We start from the raw sequence: 22007 nt of genomic DNA, 5'->3' as shown, positions 1-22007 counted from the left end.
GCCCCAGCAGGGCACCAGCTGCACAGTCGAGGGCCGGCCCCGATTCTAGTAATGAATTACGAATTACTACTAGTGGTGTCGGGAACCTCTCGTGGTTAGAGTATGCAAAAGTTCGCGAAATTCGACTTGGACTGTGCATGTCGCTGATCTCCTTACCGGAAGCAGAAGCACACATTTTACGACTCGAAAAGCCACCAAGTACTTGTGGTATGTTGAAATTATGTTGTTCTATATTTTTCTGTGTGCTATATATTTATTACACTAGCAAGGTGGATTGGACACCTGAAAAGGAAAAACCTGCTGGCATGACCGAGACACCGCCGGAAAACAAGCGCGTCTTCTTGTACGTTGCTCGTCTTCATGACGTGAGACTTCAAATTGTTCCAGAGCAGACGCAGACAGATGACATAAGGGGTAGGTATGATAGATGCGGGTGCATTTTTACAATCTCGACCGCACTTCCTTCAGTAGTGATCAAAAGAACTGCTGTTTTCAATAAACTTTCCGTAGTTGCTGGTGAGCTCCCGGGTGGTGTCGTTCTTTCTCGGTCCCTCTCCGTGCTGCACTCTTTCCGTCGTGAACTTGTACTAACTAGCCAAACCAATGTTTTGTCATGTTTGACAAACAGCCATTTCAATTTTAAGACCTATATCAGTCACAGCAAGGCCAAGTCTGCGAACCTTTGCGAACCTCGGCGAGTCCAGCTCGAAATTTGAAAGTTTGTTGAACCTTGCGAACCAGCAGGATTCGACTGCGAACCTAAGGTTCGTGAAAAATTTGCAGCATCACTAATTACTGAAAGTGACGATTCCTTATTTTCTGAACTAACCACCGCCTGACTGATCTTGCGTGTGTCACATGTGGTACGTTTATTTTAAAAATGGGATTTTTGCCAGGTCGAAATTTTCTGTGGTGAGTGTTATTAGCCGGAAATTACGGTACTACAGCATAGCATTTATTGCTATACGTCGGCAACATTTCTCGGCAATGTAGTGCGGTACCGATGCCGGCACATGCAATATCACCGGATCATGTTCGTCATGTTTGCCAGATGCCTTGTCCTGTGTTGTATGCATGGAGGTAAGAAACTATGGAGAGGGCTATAAGATTGGAGGGCCGTGGGACCCCTCTAGCAGTTGCTCCTGGCAATGCCACGCCCATCTAGTTGCCCGGTCACGTGATCCCCACACGTTTCGGCGTTATGGTTTCGGCGTTACGTTTCGGTCTGCGCAGAGGCTTGGAAGTTTAGCAAGCCTCATCTTCAGCAAACCTCTTACCTTCAAGGAGTCTATTCGCACAATACTTTGAAGGTTATGGGGTGTTTCAACATTCGCCGCGTGATAAATCACAGCAAAAGTTGAGCAAAACAGAAGAGAAGCCAGGAAATGTCACAATGACGTACGTACGTCTTCTAGCGATTTAGTGATCCATTGCTTCCACACTGAGATGATTTATCTTGTGTTTCAACGGGTGTGATAACTTCTAACTCCAAAGATGTTATGAAAGCGGAAACAAGTTATTCGGCCGCAGCTCGTCTCTGTAATCATTAAAGATACGCTGCGGACATGGAGGACGCCATGTTTGATGACGTCTTGCCGTGACGTTTATGGGTCACGTGTGTGGGCAACAAACCACAATGCCATGCGCGGATCACAGCACGCCCGCTTGCATTGGGAGAGGCGCTTAGGGCATCTCCTTAGTTTCTTACCTCCATGGTTGTATGTATGTGTGTCTGTATGAGAAACCATGTAGGAAAGAATGCGAAGAGAGTGAGTGCGTGTCCCGTTCGTTAAATGAGGCTCCTTGGGAAGTCGTTGGTAAGCCGTGCCCATGCAGCACAGTGGCTACTACACGTGACCGGCAATGAAGAGACGCGTGGTTCAATTCTTGCCGGTGTCGGGCTTTTTTGACGACCGCCATATTTCGACGTTTAATTAGCTCGTCTCTCTTTTGGCTGAAAGCAGCTTTCCTGCTTCACATTGTACTCCGAAGTGAATCACACGTAAGCGAGAGTTATTTCGTCGACGTGATTCTATATTCGTGATGGGCAGCAGACTAGCAGTGCTTTATAAGTGGGGCCCGACTTTTTAGGGTCATACCCGATTACACCAAATATTGTGTGTGCTGCACGATATTGCGCTATATATAACCATGCTCTCGGGACATCCTAATAACTTGACAAGAGTCTGATATGGATGGACAGGATCACATCAACACATTTCTCAGACAGAGTGCATACAATAGGCATCTGAAGAGCATGATGAAAAGAAATGAGGCTGATACATCATGTTCGGTATCGATACGTTGGCCGTATTATTATATGTTCGCATTTATCGGTCCTTTGGATTTGCTGGCATATGTCCCTATTTGGCGATGCGTTGCTTATATACAGTCAACCCCCGTTTATCCGGACTTCATTTATCCGGATCCCGCGGTATCCGGACAAAAGGCAGGGGAACGGATTTTCCTCCATGTATTTTGTTCTCGTTTATCCGGACTTCAGCTTCCGAACTCGGACAAGAATTCCAGGGAACGTGAGTAAAAGGAGACGCTGACCTCGCTTCGTCACCCTTTTCGCCGTGTTGGGGTTATTCCCGCCACACGTCAGGGACCTACATTCCTCCGTAGGGGAGACAACCGTGCACGATGACCCCCTTTTCTATTTGTGTGCGTTGGGTCACGTTGACCAGTCGAGTCATTTGGAAATATCTCGAGCACTGTTCGGTTCTAGAGGGGAAAACTCCAACCCGAGGGCCTGCTGCTTACGGCCCGTTGGCCGATGAAGACATTCCCTAGCTGAGCTGCGATCCCTGATGCAGAGGCTCACTGCGACTGCCGTAGATGATGCTGCGGTTTCTGACTACGTTGACGATGATAAGGATGATGATGCGTGTGCAGCTATGACTGATGACTGTGTGATTGCTGCTGTTGCCTCCGATGATGTGCAGCAAGACGGTGCCGATGATGCCAGTGAGAAACAAGGCTCCGACATTGACACTTTGCGTCCGCACTGACATTCTTCGAGCAGCGCAACAGCGTGGCTCAACTCTATGCAATTAGTAAAAGTTTGCAGGAATCGAGTGCCTACACTACTATGTAACAGCTGTCATTGACGAGATCTCTGTGTTTTAATTAAACCTTGCTCTGTAGGACGTTTCTATTCGGTCGTTTCATTTATCTGGATGCCCCGGTATCCGGACGATTTCGCCGGGAACGGCACCGTCTGGATAAACGGGGGTCGACTGTAGTAAATTTTTCGACAGCAGAAGCCTCCGTGCACCTGTGGGGTTACTTGAAAAGTATATGAGATGACAAATATGGGAACACCTTTGAGCACAGAAACTATGAAGGAATGCTGGCTTTGGAAGGAATTAAGTTTGCTGGCTTTAGCTATTTAGCGCTGCACATGCAAACTTTCTGCTACAAAACTCAAACGTGGCAACGCAGTAAAAGATGCGGTCTGCAATACATTTGCCACCGTGCAACCCGGCTCTGAAGCGCACACAGTCTGTCAATTTGTATCACATGCAGATATGTAACATCTGTGCAAGCTCACATCTGACTACCAAGGTTACTGTACATTTTGAACTGTTTCTAATAACATAAATTCTGTTTGCGCATTATGATGTCTTTTACCAAATTCCAGAGCTTTTACATGGTGCTAGACTTACTGTGTTGATGGAGTTGAGATGGTACTGATTAGGAGACACAGTATAGCCCTTTGCATCCTGGCTTGCAGACCAAGAGTCCTGTAGGGTAAATAGTCCACAATTTGGATTTAAAAGCCATAAAATGAAACAAGTAGTGCCATTTTGTCCCCAATATTAGCTTCTCCAACAATATTTATGTATTATAAATAATAAACAGCACAATAATTCCCCCCAAAATCTGCCGAATCAATCCCCAAAGCAGATGTCTGCATAGTCAGCATTCATTTCTGATTTTGCAGCTGGCCTCTCCACAAAAATGCACAAAATAAATCATTTGTCACAGAACTGCAAATGTTTAGAGGAGGCCTCTGCTAGAAAAAAAACAAAAAAAAAACAGGTGCTGTGTATCATGGACATAGCCTAAGTACCTGTAATAGGTCCTGAGACATACAGATTGCTTATGTGTCATTCCATGCCAAACGTCCCAGAGGTGACACTCGACCCCCGTTGATTTTGTTCTAAAAATTCGTATGAATAGAGAACCACTAAAACAAAGTTTTTAGCTGCCATTGCAAAATAATTGCCACTAAGAGTCTGTTTAAAGTTACTGCATAGACCCTTGACCACCTCTGTAGTCTACGCATGGCGCCACCAAAATTATGGAGACACTGCAACTGTTTTTGTACCGCGCTAAGGAAGAAGTGCTAGTCTACCTATCTGAGGGTCGCAAATATGCTGGGTACTCGCCATATGTATTCTAAAGGCGGTGCGAAAAATGCTTCAAGAGGCAAAGTTTCGCATTTTTTCTCGCCTAGATTGCTAGAAGTAAAGCTACAAAACTATTTTTAACGTACGCATGGGTGCTACAAGCCTAAAAGAGTCTCGTTGAGAGGCTAAACAAAATGATTGGAGAAAAAATATGCGAAGATGCGACTCTGGCGAAAATGTGACTACCTTAACCATAAAAAACAAAAATGGTGTAGCGCAGAAAAGCTGGAGTACAGTGAAAGCTGGAAGAAAGTATCATGTCGAAGGAACACAAGGAACAAGTTTAAAAAACAATTATTTTATAGCGGAGGAAACAATTTTTTAAGTTTGGTGCCCGGTACAGACAGCGCACGCACACTACACTCTCATGCTCTCTGCGGCAGCCAATCGAAGATGCATCAGGTGAGCTGCCGGTGTCTTCTGCTACGAGCAGGCAGTATGATGTGACGGGTTCATCCACTACAGCCTAGCCATCGGAAAAGACTGCTTTTTTAGTACGCCGTAAGAGCGTTGCTGACTTATATACAACGTAAACAAGAATTAGCCGATGTAGGCCACGAACATGGACAACACAAGCACATATGCCTCCAACGGGCTCACTCGTTCAAAGCAGTGGTAGGTGCATGTGCCGGGCACGGACACCACACTTTGGTATTTCTCTTCAATGAACTGTCTCGTACAAACTGTTGTGAAACCCAAACTAGTTTCACACTTTTGAGCCTCCAGTTGGCCCACCAGCAGAATATGCTCTTTGAAGGGCCGTTGCAAGCTTGCTTTTGCTGCTAGGCGTTGCGTCGTTCCTTCGATGCCATCACAGGGTCCCTTATCATGGAAAGTTGCAAAAAAGTGCCAAGTCGCAGAAATGCATAAGTCATCGGCATGGTTGCAAAGGTTCATAATGTTCTTTTTGCTTTTCCACTGTGACGCTGCCCCATCAGAAAAATAATGTAGTTTGGTGACACCGGGCAGGATCGACGTGATTTCACTTCTAACGTTATAAGTGAAATCAAGTCAATCCTGCCCATTCCACACACAGCGCACCTGGTCACCTTCAATGGGCTGCTGCAGAGAGCATGACAGTGTAGTGGCAGTTGCGTGCTCTATCTGCGCTAGGCACCGAATTTCAAAAATTGTTTTTTCCACTATAAAAAAAAAATATATATATATACTTCCTTCAAACTTGCTCCTTGTGTTCCTTGGGCATGATACTTTCTTCCATCTTTCACTGTACTTCTTTCTGCGCTTCACCATTTTTGTTATTTACGGTTAAAATTGCCATATTTTTGCGAGAGTCACATCTTCTCTATTTTTTTCTCCTGTCATTTTGTTTAGCCTCTCAACGAGACTTTTTAGGTTTGTAGTACCCATTCGTACCTCAATGTTAAAAATAGTTTTGCCATTTTACTTCTAGCGATCTAGCAAAAAAAATGCTAATCTAGCAAAAAAAAAAGCGAAAAATGCTTGCTTCTCCAAGCATTTTTCGTACTGCCTTTAGAATACATATGGCATGTAGACAGAATACCATATTTACTCGCATAATTTGCGCACTTTTTTATCGAAAAATGACGCGAAGGTTGGGGGTTCGCAAATTACGCGAGGAACTAACAGGACGACTTGAAAAATGTGCAAAATCTGTTAGAAGATGGTCCTTTAGGTGAATAATACAATACAATCTCGGTGATACGAATCTCACGGGGTAGCAGAAAACATTCGTATCGTCCGAAATTCGTATCAAAAGAATTACACCAAAATAAAAAATTTAGGCAAGAAAATAGACAGTGACTGTTCATTTTCCGTAACTGTCAGTGAAAGAAGTCGGTCGTAAAGATTTTCACTCTTTGTTTTTGTCCAATGGTGCCGAAATTTGCTAGATGATTCAAAAAGGCCCAGTACGTGCTTTCAACACAGCGAGCTTCTCCTAAAGCACGCTTCCATTAGGTGAAGCCAGCTTGCGGAATGCTGACGCGTTGTTGCCAGAAGTTTTCCTGATATGTTCCCTCCACGTGTTCTGATCGTTCTTTCCTAAGCCAGTGCGATGTCACACAGCATCGCGGTTTATTGTTGTGAGGGGGTAAAAGGTCAAAACAGAGATAAGATTCCGTACCGTGTAATCCCTTTGATCTTATCTCCTCCACCAAGGGAGAGTCATTGCTTGCATTACGCAACATGATGTAGGGAATTCGTGGTGAGGATCTCCCTCCCTTTTCGAAATAAGGAGCAGCATGTTCCCCCGTGACGCAAGAGCGTCACGGGGGAACGACCTCTGTCGCGCACGAAAGTAGGAGTGCGCAAATGACGCGAGTTTTTATTTTCACAACTTTTTAGTGAAAAAGTGGGGGTGCGCAAATTATGCGATCGTGCAAATTACGCGAGTAAATATGGTATTTGCGATCCTCAGATAGGTAGACGAACACTTCTTCCTTAGCGCAGCACAAAAACACCTAAGCAAGCAATGGCCGACGGTTGGCAAAAGGTCGGATGACAGTTGGCCAACGACTCTTTCGGCCATCCAACGTTGGTGCAACGTTGCGTAGTGATAGGCAGAGCGAGGATTGGGAAGCCGTCGGCCAGCGTACAGATCCGTATCAAGAAACGAGCTCGTTGGCCAAGCACTTGCCAAAGCTTAGACCAATCTCGCCTGGGGGAGAGGGTAACGTAGAATGGTGTAGCGCTACATAAGTTCGACTTTTGATGGACCAAAGGAATTTCTCAAAACTAAAGTAGTAAGAAACAGAAGCGTTACCTTCATGGCGAGTTAATACGACAAGAAATTCATCATTTCAGTCTAGTTTGTGTACGCGCCAAATTAAACTCACCCTTCATTTTGACACACACGCGAACAGGACTCTCGAATTTGCGGACGCTCGCGAGACAAGCTATGTATAGTATCTGTTTTTCCTCAGGAAACATATGCCGTTGTGCGTTTGGTCGTATTGTGGTCTCGGGCATCTTACGAGCTTTTTTTTATACTTTTAAAAAGCTCTCTATTTTTTGCATTTTGAAACGTCGTGCTCATTTGTCATTGTGGGAAATACGAGCAAAACAAACAAATAATGATATATCGTTACCTTACACCGTGAGACAATTGAGTATGACAATGAGCGACGTCGCAGGAATGCTTTGGTCTGTATCTCGGCACAAGCTTGGCACAACGTAGGCTGGCCAATGCTTGGCAAATCATTGGCCAGGGTACAGATCCGTATCAAGAAACAAGCTTGTTGGCCGATGATGTACCTAGCAAGGCCAGGTATATCCCTAGTAAAAATTCCAGCTGGATTATTGGACTGGTTCCAGCCTGGAATATGACTGGATCTAGCCTGTAAACGAGCTTGTACAAGGCTAGAAACAGGCTGCATCCGGAGAAAGACTGATCTAGAACGTGTTCCACAGTGGACGCAGGCTGGAACAAGGCTGGATATGCAGCATGTCTCCAGCCGGATTATCGGGTCCCGATGTAGGAGTGCTTCCACTTCAGCCTACCTTCTGCTGGAACCCATGTTCCAAGGCAGGAGGCCCCGCTCAAGTAGAAGCAACTTATACAAGATAAATTGCTGCACAAATCAGAAACTGGAAGCACACTAACAAATGAATATAGTGACAATCAGCAATAAATTCAAATATTTATTTTAACAAGAATAACTAACACCCCATAATAGGTATGGTAACAGATATACTACAAATAGTGTACATGCGGCAACACTATGAGACGATAATGTGCTATCACACAATCAGAAATGAGTTCAGAAAATGAGTTCAGAAAATCCCAGAGTGCTTAGCGTCGCTTTGAACTGTGGGAGTTTACTAATACGAAAGAAACGGGTGGTCTCCAAACTGTTCCGATTTCTTCCCTACCGGTCCATTGTCCACGACGTGTCAAGGTCAGCGAAAGCGAAATGTGAAGGGTTATCCTTCGTTCCCCCGCTCAGCAAACGCCCAGGATGCAATGCGTGCGCAAAGAGCACTGGGATTTTCTGAACTCGTCTATTTGATGCATGTGCGAACTCAGAAAGGTCACTTCTCAGTCGCTCGTTCTCATTTAACTGTCCAACAAAGAAAGTCCGTCCCGTGCAAGCCGGACAATGACACATCGTGTAGGTAGTTCAGAAAACTATAGATAAGTATCGGGTCACTACTGCACCTCTTGGTTCAGATTTAGGACTTGAGGATCAACCGTATAACACACTCCGCTTACCCTTTGTCGTAATAGAGCTCGTGCACGTGTTCAGGAACAAAATGCATAACGGAGCACACGACTACGCAAATGCAAAGACGCTCACACTTTTATACGGTCGGCGAAGGTGAAATATAGGAGGAAATATCTAAATTACCAGGCTGCGCCTTAGACGCCAACGCGACAACCGACGTTTCCGAGGGACACGGACACAGAAGACGACACACGTCGGTTCTCAGTGTGTTCTCAGTAGGTTCTCTCTGAGAACCTACGTGTGTCATCTTCTGTGTCCGTGTCTCTCGGTCTTCTTCATGGATCTATACCTATACCAGCTACCTTGCACCCTTTCCCTTGTTTCTTTTGACGTTTCCCAGTTCAAAGCAGATTCTGAGTTGATGCCGATGGCGGTTGGTCGCATGTTACGATGAGAGCATTGTAGCTATAGTTTCGGTTTGACAGACCAGGAAAGCTCACGTCTCGCAGTCGCAGCGTAAAGCCAATCAACAATATTTTTTTTTTTGCAATCCACTCAATGGAGTTCTCTGCATAACCTTGCACACTTTTGGGTATTTATTATTGATTTTTCTTTTATTTATATTTCTTTTATTTATTTATTTTATTATTTTATTTTTTATATTTGGCCATAAATTATTTGCACACATTTTTAAAATTAATTTCGGCTTTTTTTTATCACATTATATATATATACCAATTACCACCATTTATATATATAAGCCAACATTATCTTCACAGCGTTTGCAGCGAAGAATCTCGCACAATCCAGCGTACTCGCTGGAACATCCCATTTCCAGCTCGGCTACAGCAAGGAACCATCCTGGTTTCGGAATGGAAGTTGGATGGTTTCAGAATGGAAATTCAAACAGCACTAGACCCAGCATAGAAACAGCCTTGGCCAGCCCCGCTCCAGCCTGGAATGGCTTTTCCAGGTTGGTTCCACATTGGATCCAGGCTGTTTTTTTTGCTAGGGTAGGCCAGCCTAACTATTGCCAAGCTTGGCCCAACCTTTGTTTGTTGCTTGGGCAGCTGCAGTAGAGCCACAATTTTGGCGGCGTCATGCATAGAGTGCGGAGGTGGTCAGAAGCCTACACCGTAACTTTAAACAAACACCTAGGGGCAACTATTTTGTGATGGCAGGTAAAACGTTTGTTTTAGTAGTCTTCCCCAAGTAATAAATTCGCATGAATCTTTATAACAAAATCGACTAGGGTCGAGCGTCACCTCTGGGACGTTTGGCATGGAATGACCCTTATCCTTTCTGTCATGCTGCTATATTGGCTTCTCTGTTTGCATTGCACAGGCGCTCACCCCTGCAACCAATATTTGATTTTACAGGACAACAGACCGCATTTATGCAATTATGTGCTCAACAGAAATAATGTGCAGCATACAATTCTAAATTTAGTGGAAAGACTGCCGGCCCATACAAAGAAAAAAGATAACACGAAATTTAGAGAATGAGATGCATTTGCCACGCCAGTCTTCAAGTATCTGTATTACAATTGCATGCAGATATAAATTGTTAAGGGTTGTCATTTTCAAAGAGTAATTTTGTTATAGTGATCCACTAGACCCCAAAAAGTTACTTTTCACCCACCCATAACCAGGATACCGTTACTATAAATATACGCAACTGTTTTTGACTGCCACTACCAGTTAGGTTCTATCTTTCCTATCTTGGATAGCCTCTGTGAGCAATTATAAGTGAGAGAGTGGACAAGACACACAAGCACATACAAACAGCTCTCAGAAGTGTGGTCTCTAGTGTGGTGTCTAGTGGGTGGGTGTCTCCTCAAAGGTTTAGCACTTTAAGGATGAACTGGTCATTTACCGACAGGCCCGAAGGAAAGTTTTAATCTATTAGATATGAAAACTACAGCTAGAATGTTGTGTGCATTGCTCGTTTTCAATGTGAAAGTGACAACAGACATAAAGGGTGAATCTTATTTTGAAAGGTAATGTTCTAGTCTGTAAACCTTCTAGTTTCATATATAGGTACTCCACTGCATTAAGTATCTTACTCTAATTAAATAAGTCAGTTAAGGTGTACTTGATGAACAGCACAATTACTAAAAGTTGATAATGGTGATGACAAAGATTCCGTTTATTCAATCCCAAGAAGTGGGGTAAGGGCAGTGAATACCACACACAATGAACAAAAACATAGAACATGAACATAAACATAGAACAACAAAACATACATACCCAACAAAACATAGAACAAAAACATTGATCAACATGGATGATAGGAAAGCTAAAGTAAACCCTCATTTTAACGAAGCCAGAGAGTCCGGGGAAAATTTCAATACAAGTGGCAATTCATCGTCATTGGCAGAAGTGAGTTAAAATTAGGTGAACCTGACTTGCGAAAGTGCTGCCTCAGTGCTGTCTGCAATGCCTCACAGCATTGCTCAAGGTGGACAGCGTTGACACCATTTTGAGTAATAAACTTTTCTTTTTCTAGCATCATATAAAGTCAATCTGACATGTTTCCACTAGCTGCATCATTACAGATTAAACGTTGACTGTGTAAACAGCCACAGAATGTACTGAAGAAGCTTACCAGTGGAGAATCTTGAAACATAAGGCCAAAGTGCTTCACAGCCACTGCATGGCTGGTGGCATCTTGTGGTGTTGGAAGGCTAGCATCCAATGGAACCATATTTGTTTGGTAGATAAACTGAAAATATGTAGATTTAAAACATGGTTACACCCATGACATATCTGTTCTTACACTTTGCTGTCAAGTGAACGGAACATTGCCTGTGGACAGGCGTCACCAGTTAAATGTCAAGGAGGAATCGGTCACAGGGGAAGTAGAGTAGGCACCAGAGATGCCCAGTCTGTTACTGAATACTGGCTTTGACCACCCTAATAAGATAGACAAAAACACTAGCAGTCTACATTTTTTGACAAATTGAAGCCCCAGAACTACGAAGTTAAGAATTTAAGTTTTCAAAAGACAGAAAACCACTTGTCTGGTTTTACTGATTTTCCTAGTTTTAAAGGAGCATTAAAGTGGTATCTAACATGGCCAAAAACTGCTGTCATATTGTAAAGCAGTATCTGAAAAACATTCCCGCAAAATATTTCTGTCCAAAGTTGTTTCGCCACGGCGCAATTAATTTGCAAAATCGCCCACCCACTCACTCAAATCACCCACTCTAGTGTGACGTTTGTGGTAGAGAGCCCCCTCATTGGTTGGTAGGAAAAACCGTCTGCTACGAACATTGCAAGCTGTTTCTTGTTGACTTCTATTAGTAATATGATTTATATCACGTTTTCTGAAAAACAAAGCATATACGCATCCTGACAACATAAGATTGCGATCACAAGAGTAATATCCGTGGCTTCTGTGCAATCTCAAAACTTACAGCAGCAGAAAGCAAGCAATGATGGTGCTATTGTGGCACCACCTGTTAGCCACTGAACCAACTGTGCAGTAAAAAAACGATCAGACAGGCTGCACGCTGTCGGGAAGCACTGGGGTATCACTGAACAACACACAGTTATATTCGTGCTGCACTACTCGTTCTTCCCATGGTGTCAGCGGTCCCAAATAGTTGAGGTCGTGCCGTTGACAACCTTCAAATCCTTTGCTTCGGACATCACGCAGCCATAGAACGCCTGGCGTCTCCGAAGTGGACGCTCCGGTTTGCGCGATGTTGCTCACCTCGATCATGTGATCCCAGGTCCAATGAGGAGCCTACCACTCACGTCACATAGTGACGCGCATGGCGGCGGCGCTCATCACGTGTCTATTGTGAAGGCGAAGGAGGATGTCTCGCGCACGGGACATTCAGGAGGCTATTGCAGGCATCCCAATTTCGCTACGGTTGTACTAACTGTGGGAAAACTGTTTTCGGGTGCCTAACATTCCATACCGATCAAAAACAGAAACAAAGTTGTGTGCCTCTAGACTGCTGCTTTAATGTGGGACTGAGTGACGTGCATGTTCATAACCTGACCAACCTGGAGAGCACGATTATTGGACCTGCACTCCTGAAGCAGACTATGGTTACTGACTTCTTGCAATAAATGCCAAGCATGTTATTCTCAAGTGTTGAATCTACAGCTTGCTTTCTCGTTTATGGGGAATTTTCAGGTAGGTCCACTGTAATAAACTTCAGCCTATTTTTGTAAACCCTTTGTGCGTGACGGGGAGTTATTATTTTATAATTTATTCATACTGCACGCCCCGCTACTGGCATGCATAGGGTGGGCCAAAAAAAGGACAATATATGCGAATTTTCTGCGCGGGCCAAGTACAGCAGTCACTCAAAATACAAAACAAAACTAAATACAAAGTAGATCTCGCATTCCAGATCTCGACCTTGGGTAAGAGCAAAAGGCTAAGAAGGGTAAGAACAAAACACCAGAAGGAATACAAACAAAAATAAAGCCCCGCACAACTGAAATCTAGGATAAGAAATCTGTACTTGACATTCAAATTTGCTTTTAACCAAAATGATTACCAGATGGAAAACCTGGAAGATACCTGTTATGGGTGTCACCTAGCAAGTCGTGGTGGTACATGCGATGCAACGACGACGACGTGCAAACAAACATCTCTTAAATTTTCCTGTGCGTGCTGTACATTCTTAACGTTTGGTTTTAAACTCTATTTTGTCAGTAATAAAAGCTATACCAGTAACAGTAGTTGTAACTTTTGACTGGAAACAGGGTGTCAACTCAGCTCTAGCCTTCAAATTCCCTGACTTTTCCAGGTTTTCACTGGCTGTTTCAAGCGAATTCCCTGACCAAAACAAAACGGAACTTCTTGGTGCCTGCTGCTACGTTTTCATACCCAGATCCCTCATAAAACAGATCATTTATTGAGAAATTAGTAAGACTGCACTACTTTTCCACCTCTTAGGTCGTCATATTGGCGATCTGTTACTCGCGGCAACGTTTCTGCGCCGTGGCCGCTCAACCACTCATCAGCACACACCGTTCACTGCGTACCGTGACTGCACTTGTCTGCGATTTTCCCTGACTTGAGCTGCCTACTTGGCAAATTCCTTGACAATCCCCTGACTTTTCCCAGTCCTACAAAAATTCCCTGACAATTCCTTGTTTTCCAGGTTTCCCAGGTTGGTAGACACCCTGGGAAATGTTGACAAATCTGTCCACAAATTCGTAGGTTCGTCGAACCACGTGCCTGCAAACCTCACGTTCGCAAAAAGTTTGTGACATCACTAATTTCAATCATTTATTGCCTGTACAACAAACAGATATTTAAAAGTGCCTCAAATGGCCGTGTACCATATTTACGCGCATAATTTGCGTACATGGCTCTAGAGCTGTCAAAAAGAACACGGAAAACAGAGAGATGCACAAAAGATCAGCTCATAATTTGCGCACTTTTTCTTCCCCAAAAGGTTGAAAAAGCTGTAGGTGTGCAAATTGCACGGGAACATTACTAAAAATATTCAAACGACACTATACTCCCATTAATTTTTTTATTCCGTGTTCACACCACGAAGCAACTGTGCCAATGGGCATCGTACGGAGTACAGCACGAAGGAGTGGGGACAGGGGGTTAAGTATGTGTCCTGGGCCGACTTTAGGGGGAACTGTGCTTAGTCTGGAAAGTCTGCCAGAAAACCCAGGGAAAACCTCAGACAATACAGCCGGTGACAGGATTCGAACCCGTGTCACCTTCCAGTCTTGGCGTGGAAGGCGATCATCCTAACCACAACGCCACGCGAGCTGTTACTCCCAAAATTAAATACTAGTATACTGGTCATGTGGACTCCTGGTAGAGCTTTCCACAGCATGGTGCAAGCAGTACTGGTTCATCATGCCTGTCGGGAGGCAAAATACCAGGTCCACTACTGTTCATCCAACCGGTGAAATACGGGGAGGCACTCCAAAACTCCTGCAAGTCGCCACTAGGCACACCGACAATCGAAAGCATGCTATGTTAGCCAAGTGTGTCACACTTGTTGTAAGTTTATAGCGTGTCTGTCCAGTGTTTCTTTCCGCACAAGTTTTGTAGCTCAAGTGACAGTATTGTGCATTGCGTCAGTGGACCATGGTCCGGACGCAGGGCCATGCGGAAACCAATCGTCACTGAGATTGCGAGAGGTGATGGGCTAGATACCCTCGCGAAACTGCGAGTGCGCAAATTATGCAATTTTTTTCTTTATTTGCGTTTTGCGTGCCAAACTAGGGGTGCACAAATTACACGCGTAAATATGCTAATATGTTGGGTGTGCATCATGTGTACCTCCCGTCAACCTTAATAATAACACTGGAAAAAATTCGGTCTCATTTCCGAGACCGATAACAGCCACCCTGGGGGCACTGGGGGAATGTTAAGTGAACAAAATCCTTGCGTTAAGTTAACAGAATAATTTTGTTCAATTAAAATTTTCTCATGGCCCCAAGCATTGCTGTAATCGAGCAGACAATGCAGACAATGCGTGTAATGCAGACACGAGACCGTATTTTTTTCAGTGTTATTATTAAGGTTGACAGGAGCTGTACCTGGACGTGATAACGCTTTAAATTCTTTCTTGAATGTCCGTGTGTCACTTATTAATTAGATATTGCCAACATAGCATCAGGTGTTGCCTTTTGATCCACATGTTTCAAGTTCCTAGATAAAATTTCCAACGCAAAACTGTTACTGAATGATTAATGAAATATCTACTGCATATGAATCTTTCTGCTGTTCTTTGTACCATTGCAAGTGCACTAATTCTCGCTGACTGATATGGAAACCACACTGTTACTGCGTATTCCTCTAGTTGATTTGTAAGCAGGCTCGATTGCGATAATATTTTGTCAAGAAACTGCTCACCACACGTCCACGTCTGTGTTTCTTGTTGCTGTCCAAGTTGCCACTGAGAAAGGGCAATGAAATGGCTGATACGTGTCCCCCTACATCACAAGCAGCTGCCATGTTCAGCCATTCAGAAATGCTCACCCACTATAAAGGAAGGATGGAACACTTTTATCGCCTAGCATTTCATCAAATGCAAATGCAAAAAATTAAATAACAAAAAATTTGAAACAAGCGAATAATATCATGTAATTACTATATCGCGTGTTTCACAAAGTACCCCCGGCTGAATAATTCGTAAACAGGTGTTGTTATGGAAAAGCTCTCTTTTTAGACATCATCTTTCCAGCATCCATCTGGCTGCCAATTACGTGTTCATCCGCCTAGGTCACACGTGGGAGTGACGGAAAGGAACAGACAGAAAAGATGCTTCGGTGCATTCGTCATCATCACGATAAAGGCATGCTCTGCTGTGGTCCTTTATCTTCCGTCACCCCTCTGTGTGAACCAGGCAGATGAACATGTAATTGGCGGCCGGATAGCTGAGCGAAAGAGTGCATTGGTACTGTGCTCCGCACAAAAAATATGTAATTACTACTCTACAAACTAATTACTCTAAAAATCACTAAGTGTCGATGCAGGTTTTTTTCTGGAACATTTTTCGCTGAAGGTGCTGATCGGTAAAACAGAGGTTCCGAAAGCGTCCAAAGTAAAATTAAAAAATTTAAACGAGTTAGGAGTTTTATTTAATTAATGAGCAAATGCAAATAAGTCGCTCACTGCTCAGTTCTTGGTCGATGTCTCAGGGATGCTCGCTCAAAAGAAAGCTTTTTGGTAGAGCCTCCTGTTTACGAAGTATTCAGCCGGGGGACCTTCATGAAACACCCGGTATAAAGTTGTGTGAATATTAAATTTTCAGCATGAGTCCAATTATAAGTATATAAAGGTTCCCCTTGGAATATTGAAACAAATTTCAAATATTATTTTACAAGATAAAGGCTGTACTTGCGACTTACAACAGATAAGCCGAGGAAACTAGCGAGGGCACAATTAACATGCTCCTGACCCTCAGAAGAATGCCCAGAGACTCTCACTTGAAAAAGATGCATCCTGGCTTATAACAAAGCATATATGCACTCTCACAGAGAAAGAAGTCTAGGAGATGAAATTCCCTATCTGCATTTTTATAATGAGACAGTGAAATGTACACCTTTCATGAAGCAAACCGAAAAACATAAAAGCAAGTTGACAAGCGAGAAATTGGGCAAACCGGTAAAAGTAGGATGGAGCAGAAGTCCCAGGTGAGGAGCCACAGACTGAACAGAGGCTGTTTTGAGAGTAGAAGGACAGTCTCCGTTGAGAATATCGGTGGCTCCCATCCTGAGGCTTCAGCTTCAATACCAAAGGTCTTCGAGCATTTCAAATTTTGGACACTGAGCACATGTCTTAGTTTGTGTTTGTTTATTGAACATAACAACTTGAGAGAGTCGACAACATCTCCGTGGCAGTGACCCCCATTCAACACCAGAGGTGCTCGAAAGCTGACTCCCAGCGACTATCCTCTCAATGCGGGTTGTTCGGGTCCATGACGCATGATGACTCCCATACGTCATCACTAAGGCCCCTGTTTTCTGCTTCAAATTTCAAAATTCTGCGGCACAGTCTTGTAAATTCTGCAATTTTCCGCTAAACAAAATACAGAAGCCGACACTGAAGATTTTTGTTTAAGTTAACTTAAACTTAAACAAAAATCTTCAGTGTCGGCTTCTGTATTTTGTTTATGTGATCTACAGGACTTGACTCCCCTCTTCGTATACGCATCAATTTTCCGCTGCAAGGAGTCAATGGCTGCTTGAAACGGGAAATGCGTTATTTTCTTGGATAATGTGGGAACAAAGAATATTTTATGAACTTACAGATTCAAAGCACTGTTGTGGCTCAGCATTACGTGATATCTTGCGTTCACTGGCGGAGAGTATCGCCCCTAGCGATGAAAGTCTCCATTCATCATCCCCCAAAAAAGTGTTCTCCTCTGAGAGAGAATGCCATCTGTCGCCTACAATCATTTTATATTGGCTGAAACGTCTTTCAGCATTTACAGAGTTAAAAGGAATTGACAAATACTTGATCGCAATAGACGCTAAATTTGGAGCAAGCACCCTCATTCCGTTCCAAAGTCCATTACCAAATTTACTCGCATTTTTTGCGCACTTTCTCTCCCAAAAAAAGTCAGATAAGTTGGGGATGCGCTAATTGCGCAGGAACATTCGATACGATATCCAAACGACTATATTTCAAAATTTTAGTATGCCGGTCATATAGGCTCTCGGTAGAGCCGATATTGACGTTATCACTGCAGCATCACTGCTATCACTAACAGCGCAAAAGAAGTACCCAGATACCGCACAACCACTGATGGTCGGGAGGCAAAATGCCGGCCCACTGGGTTCAGGTTCAGGTTCAGGTGGCGCCATTCCTCTTTGAGTCGAGGCAGGTCTCCCTGGCGGTATCCACTGGCACTAGGGAATCGGAGGTAGCACTGGTGGTGGATAGGTCGCCCGGCTGCTGCGCTGTGTGGCCCGCAGGATACACTTCGTTTGCCGCTCCCAATTCGCAAGGTGTCGCTTCGTTCTCTCGATGGTGCTCACAATGACCTTGGTGCTTCCATCGTCCGGTGGAGGAGAAAGTCCGAGTGCGGTCGCGGTATCGGTTCTGTCCGGCTATGTCGTTTCAGTTGCTGCACATCGGAAGAGAACGTGTTCTAGGTTTTCTCTATTCGGCACCGCATAGAATGCATAGGATTTCGTCAGGATTAAATAATTGTCAGGATGGTCAGGATTAAATAATTGAGATAACCTCTCCCTGGTTAAGAGAGCACCTGTTCTGGCTTGGAATAACAGGGTGCTTTGCCGGTCTCCTTTGTAGTGGTGGAAAGGAGCTGGATGGTCCTTGTATTGGTTGTAGAGGCTCATGCTCTGCTTTTTGCTTGTGCGTTGTCGCCCATATACGTGCTCATGTGTTTTCATTTCCTTCTGAACCCGTTTGTTCCAATCTGTTGCGGATCTTGCTTTATAAAGGCGGCTGGTTCCTTAGCTGTACTTTGAGTCGATTTGGGAGATCCGTTTGATCCATTCTGTTTTGGTGCCTTTATATCGGATCTGGAGGAAGATCTGTTTTGCATACCTTGTGTCTGGCATATGACTTAGGCGTCCAAGGTAGCACGTTTTTGACCGGGCTTCTCTGTAATTAAAGCTTGACCATGCTACCTCACCCTCGATGGCGGCGTTTGCCACTGCCAAGCCACCCCCCAGGATCCATTTGCAGATTTCGTTCTGTTGCCATTCAAGCGTTTTTATAGTGCTGGTGTTGTATTTTATGGCTTCGTTGGCATATGTGGCGCATGGCACTGCTACTGTTTTCCACAGCAGTTTCTCTATGGTGTACGGGTTGTAAGAATGTCGTGCGAGGTGCCACACGTGGCCTTATTTCCTGTTCATAGTGGCTGTTATTGATTGGTCATGCTTTTGTAGGTAGTTCACCTTGTTTTCCAGAGATATTCCTAGATATTTATAGTGGTCAGTCTCGTTGATTTCGGAATTTTGTAATGTGAAGGGTCCGGTGTCCTCATTGCTGTTTGTTTTTTCCGATCTTCATCCACTTGGACTTTTCTCTGCTAAACTTCCTGCCATCTTTGTTGGCTACTTCAGTACATATGTGTAGTAGGTGTTGTAGATCTGTGGGGTTTCTTGCCAGTAACAAAATGTCGTCCGCGAAAGCAAGTGCGGGAATGTGCGTTGTTGTCTGTTTCCCCTTCGTGTCCGCTGTGCTGATCTTGACGCCTCGGTTGATTTGTTCTAGTTGTACTAATAGCTCGTTCAGGTATAGGTTGAAAAGTGTTGGTGAGAGCGGGCACCCCTGTTTTAGTCCTACTGTTTGCTTGACTTTCCGCGAGTGGTGTTCGTCCAGTTGGTACATGGAGGTACAGGTTGAATATAAGCTTTGGAGTGTCTTAAGTATATCTTCGTGAAGGTCTGCTCTCTGTAGTTTACCCCAAAGGACTTCGTGGGGGACAGCGTCGTACACTTTTTCTAGGTCAAGGAAGGCCAAATACAATTCTTCTTCTGTCTTTACAGTCAGTTCAATGAGTTGTGTCAGGATGAACAGGTTGACGCTGCCCCTTCTATCGCGTCGGAAACCGTTCTGAGACTCACATGTTTTGGCGTCATACGTCTTCATTAATCTTTCGTTTATGAATGCACAGAACAGTTTTGCAACGTTACTTTGCAGTGTAATGGGCCAATAAGAGTTTAGGTCATTCTTCGGTTTCCCTTGTCCTTTGCATAGGAGTCTGACTGAGCGTTTTTAGTAGTTTGTTGAATATACGTCTCAGGTTTTCTTTGGATATTGGCTGAAGGGCCTTCAGGAACTTGTTTGGGATACCATCTGGTCCTGTCGCCTTCCCCCTTATGAACTTATTTATGTGCTTCATTAGTTCGTCCTCTTCTATTGGCCTCGTGATGTCTTCATGTCCATAAGGGGGTCGTCAGTAGGTTTCCGGTGGGTTGCTGCCCTCTGTTCTTTCTCGGAGGACTTCTTGCTGTCATACGAAGAACTCTGTCATATAGCATTCAATGTCCTCTCTTTTCTTTAGTACCTCCCCAGTTTGGTCGTCCATAAGTGCAGATTCGGTCACCGGTGGCTCTTGTTGGCTGTTCATGCCTTCGATGTACCTCCAGAATTTCTGTCCTCCTTTCCTACCCGCTGCCTGGATGTCTTCCTCTATCGTCTTATAGGGTTCTTGCAGTTTCTGTTTTATTATCTGTTTTGTCTTGGCTTGTTGGTTTTCGTAGGATAGCTTTTCTGCCTGGCAGTCGGATTTGTTTTTGGTTGCTAGTCGCCGCAGCCTGCTTAATCTCTTTCTTTCTTCTATTGCATTCAAGACTTCGTCGTCGCACCATGGTTTTCGCTTTGCTTTAGACCGGCCTCCTTGTGTTTTCCCCACTGTGCTTTCCGCAGTGCTTGTCATTTGATTTATGAAAGCCTCGTAATCATGTTGCTCTATAGTTGCCACAATCTCTTCTAGTCTCGTTGCGAATTGTTTTATATTCTCTTCGTTCCCAGCCTTCCATCGTGCTTCCCGTCCTGTTCTAGTTTTGCGTGTTGCTATAAGTATCTTGATTCGGTTGTGGTCGCTATCGCAGCTGTAGTCATTCTCCTCGTCAATGTGGATCTTTCTAATGGAGAAAGGGGTTTGTTTCCATCCTATACATCACAGTGCGTAGTCGATAGACTGCTAGAAGACGCCGCTAGTCGCACTCGACAACCGAAAGCATGCTGCGTTCGCCAACTTTGTCATGCTGTGCTGTAAGGTTTGTTGTAGCGCGTTTGCTCAGCGTTTCTTTCCGCATTTTGCAGTTTTGCATTGACAGTATATCGTACATCGCGTCAGTGGACCATCATTTGAAAATGTACGCAAATCAAACAAAAGTACCGCAATAACTTCGATAACACTGACGACGTTGCGAAAAGTAATCGCCACGGTGGCTAAGACGCGTGTGCCAGATATCCGCGCGCGAAAACGCGGGTGCGCAAATTATACGATTTTTTGTTTTCTTGTCATTGCTAAACTAGGAGTGCGCAAATTATGCGTTGGCGCAAATTATGCGTTGGCGCAAATTATGCGTTGGCGCAAATTATGCATTGGCGCAAAATATGCGAGTAAATACGTCGAAGGGTCACGTACACCTTTGAGCAGTTGGGAGCGTGCTAAGTACGCGCGTTTATCTGTTGCTCTTTTGCGTGCGCATGCAATTTTTCTGCTGAGATGCTACAGGTCGTAGTAACGTCCACATCGCGCCAATCGCATCCTTCGACCCAATCGGATTTCCGCGAAACTACGTGCAAAAAAGCGTTGATTGCTGGGCTAGTTGGTACATGACTTGACTGAATCTAAATGCGGTTAGGACGAGACACAAGGGAGAGACAACGACAGGACAGGCCTGTCCTGTCGTTGTCTCTCCCTTGTGTCTCGTCCTAGCCGCACTTAGATTCAGTCGAGTCCGTGCAAAATGCCGCGAAATCTCGAGTAAAATAAGGGATTCACGAAATTCCGTGCCAAACGAAGGATTCCGCGATGAATTCCACGAAATTTTGCGGAAGTGCTATGGAATTGACAATGTTCCGGAATCTTCAATTGCATATGAAACTGAAATTCAATTGTAAAAGTGTCATGTCCCATATCGGACCAAGTGCCATCGGTATAAGGGTTTGTTTTTGAATTTGAACTGGGTCGTCGTTGAGCTGCCAAAGTCGTGTCCTCCTGTCTGTGTTGTTTTTTGTCATTGTTTTTTCAAATGTCTGCAAATTAAGCAAGCTTTGCCCCTTCTCCTCTGTGAACCGTGGTTGTAATGTCACCCACCGTCATCCGTTTGTTTCCTGTAACCACTCAGTGGTCTATTGTATACCCCTTGCTTGTGGCATGTGCTATGTGGGTCAAACAGGACGCTGTCTGAATGACCATCTTAGGGAACATGTCCTTAGCACAGAAAGGACCCACGTGTCAAACGAATTAGTTCAACATCTCCGGGAATGTAACAACTGTGAAGCTCTC

General features: G+C 44.3%; 1 protein-coding gene across 3 annotated transcripts in view; it reads right to left on the bottom strand.

Annotated features, from left to right (window-relative positions):
- Positions 1-22007, bottom strand: part of LOC135394349 (uncharacterized) — a 104312-nt gene that overhangs the window by 2979 nt on the left and 79326 nt on the right. For all 3 annotated transcript variants that reach the window (XM_064625052.1, XM_064625051.1, XM_064625053.1), the window contains 3 exons: positions 15416-15544; positions 11171-11287; positions 3672-3749 (listed from right to left, as the gene is read on the bottom strand). In XM_064625052.1, coding sequence (XP_064481122.1) covers positions 3672-3749; positions 11171-11287; positions 15416-15544 — 324 coding nt within the window. The remainder of the gene's footprint in view (positions 1-3671; positions 3750-11170; positions 11288-15415; positions 15545-22007) is intronic.

Source organism: Ornithodoros turicata, chromosome 5 (assembly GCF_037126465.1).
Source record: "Ornithodoros turicata isolate Travis chromosome 5, ASM3712646v1, whole genome shotgun sequence".
In the NCBI taxonomy this organism is placed as follows: domain Eukaryota; kingdom Metazoa; phylum Arthropoda; class Arachnida; order Ixodida; family Argasidae; genus Ornithodoros; species Ornithodoros turicata.
The sequence above is the reverse complement of the archived record's forward strand: the minus strand, read 5'-3'. Positions and strand labels throughout refer to the sequence as shown.